At 43.6% G+C, this 2,567-nt stretch overlaps 1 protein-coding gene across 1 annotated transcript; it reads right to left on the reverse strand.

Moving 5' to 3' along the window:
- Nucleotides 1–1,400: 1,400 nt before the first annotated feature.
- On the reverse strand, nt 1,401–2,339 carry LOC308272362 (olfactory receptor 1J4-like; the record flags this gene model as incomplete). Its single annotated transcript, XM_080709129.1, has 1 exon — nt 1,401–2,339. One exon carries the CDS (start codon nt 2,337–2,339, stop codon nt 1,401–1,403), a length of 939 nt encoding a protein of 312 aa, XP_080565255.1.
- Nucleotides 2,340–2,567: the final 228 nt, after the last annotated feature.

Below are 2,567 nucleotides of genomic sequence, written 5' to 3' on the forward strand. Positions count from 1 at the left end.
ACACGTATCCTGAAGAGAAAACAAAAATATGGAAAATATGAATTCAACTATATTATGATTACATTAATTGTACTGTAGATCAAATTCCTAGAAAAGTAATAATTTCAATGTATACAAAAGAGCAAAACTCAGCTCTACACTGTTTTCAATGGACACATAACATATATAAAGACGTGGAAAACTTTAAAGTGTGCCGGGCATAGTGGCGCGCACTTGTGATTCAAGCATTTGAGAGGCTCAGACAGGAGGATCATGGTTCGCAGCCAGCCTCAACTACTTTGAAACTTCATGAGACCCTGTTTCAAAATGAAGAATAAAAAGTAAGGCTAGGGCTGTAGCTCAGAGGTAGAATGTCCCTGGGTTCTATTCCTAGTACTGCAAAAAATAAAATAAAGTATGGAAAAGAAATACTATGTAATCACTAACCAAAACATAAGCTAGTTTATCTATGCTAATATCAAAAGGAGATGAGATGGTGAGGTGGGCATCAATAATAATGATGTGAAACATCTCATTATAATGCAGTGGTGCACTGCTAAACGTGTAATAAGTGTTTATAGCATTTGCCAATTTTCATGGTATGATTATTCCCATGGTGGCTGGTCCCAGATACCAACATGATGCGGTCACAGTGGAGCTGGGAAGAGATGTGCACACACTCAGCTTAAACCTGAAGCTAACCCACACTGGTATGACATTGGAGTCAGGTCGCCGGGAGTAGGTCAGAATTCAAACCTGTGCTGCCTCAATAACACGCTTTTAAAAACATTTCCGCCGGGCGTGGTGGCGCACGCTGGTAATCCCCACGCTTGGGAGGCAGAGACAGGAGGATCTCGTAGGTTCCAAGCCAGCCGCGCTGGTTTAAGAGACCCTGTTTCCAAATAAAAAAGTATAAAATAGGCCTGGGAGTGTAGCCCGGAAGTAGAAGAGTTTCCAGGAACCCCAGTACCACCAAAAAAAAAATAATAATAATAATAAAAAATAAATAAAAACATTTGAGCAATATGTAACATGTATAAAAGTAAAAAAAAAGACAAATGCACAGTTATGATGGCGTCACATGTTTTATGTAAGACTCTGCACACATCTTAGGAGATGATGAACAAGCAAAGATTAAGGGTAGACAAGATCTAACAACCCAAATACCAAATGTGATCCAGCTGAGATGTGAAGAATGCTATCCAGGACAAGAGACAGGGCTCAGTGGTGGAGTGCTTTTTTTAGCATGAGTGAGGCCGTGTTTGATCCCTAGCACCGCAAACAAAGCAAAACAACAACAAAACATTGTGCGTGGCAGTATAATGCATATTATTTTAAAACTATATGGAGTTGTCAATTATATAATAATTTTTTGGAAATATACCTGTGCTCACAACTGAAGTAAGTGGCTTTAGGGATTGTCACTTAAATAAGTTAGCCCTGCTGACCAGCATCTCTAGGGCCTGTTTTATATCCCTGTTCCTCAGGCTGTAGATGAAGGGGTTCAGCATGGGTGTGACGACCGTATACATGACAGAAGCAATTATGTCATGGTCACTGGGTTTCTGTAATGAAGAGAAAAAATAAACACCCGCAAGTGTCCCATAGTACAAAGACACCACGAAGAGATGGGAGCCACAGGTAGAGAAGGTTTTAAAGAATCTCGTGGTGGAGGGGACCCTGAGGACAGTGATCCCTATACGGATATAAGACCCCAAGATACTACTCAAAGGCACGATGAAAAGCATTCCTCCCTCTGTGAAGATGACCAGCACATTGAGAGAGACGTCTGAGCAGCTCAGCTTCAAGACGGCAGTGAGGTCACAGAAGAAATGGAGGATGACATTGTTAGCGCAGAAGGACAGGTCAGTCAGGAGGAGGGTGTGCAACAGGGCATGGACACAAGAGAAAAACCAGGACCCAGCCACCAGTGAGATGCATAACTCCTCCCTCATGGCAGCAACGTAGTGCAGCGGATCACAGACGGCCACGTACCTGTCATAGGCCATCACTGCCAAAAGGAAATTGTCAAGACAGCCAAAAAGAACAAAAAAATACATCTGAGAAATGCACCCCCCATAGGGAATGGACTGCTGCTGGGACTGCATGTTCACCAGCATTTTTGGAACTGTGATAGATGAAAGGGAGACGTCAGAGAAAGCCAAGTGGCTGAGGAAGAAGTACATGGGGGTGTGGAGGCGCGAGTCCAGCCTGATGAGCAGGATGATGAGCAGGTTCCCCAGCACCGTGGTCAGGTACATGACCAGGAACAGCACGAAGAAGATGCCCTGCTGCTCTGGGCGGATGGGGAGCCCCAGAAGGAGGAACTCGGACACACTGTTTCTGTTCTCCCTCTTCATGTCTCTGTTGGGAATTGGAGACAGTGGGGAATGACAATGAGCACGGCTATCACACTACAGTAACGTTATTTTCAGGATGAAAAGTGTTAAGTGTAGCTATGCTCTCCTTGTTTCTCACACTTAGTGGGGCAATTAATGTGCAAGAGGTAGAATCATGATGCACATCTGTCTGACAGAAGCTACGCTCTTCCTAATAAAAATCCTACTTCTCACCCATTAGGTTATCCA

The sequence above is a fragment of the Muscardinus avellanarius genome (assembly GCF_963383645.1).
Source record: "Muscardinus avellanarius genome assembly, chromosome: 13".
Lineage (NCBI taxonomy): Eukaryota > Metazoa > Chordata > Mammalia > Rodentia > Gliridae > Muscardinus > Muscardinus avellanarius.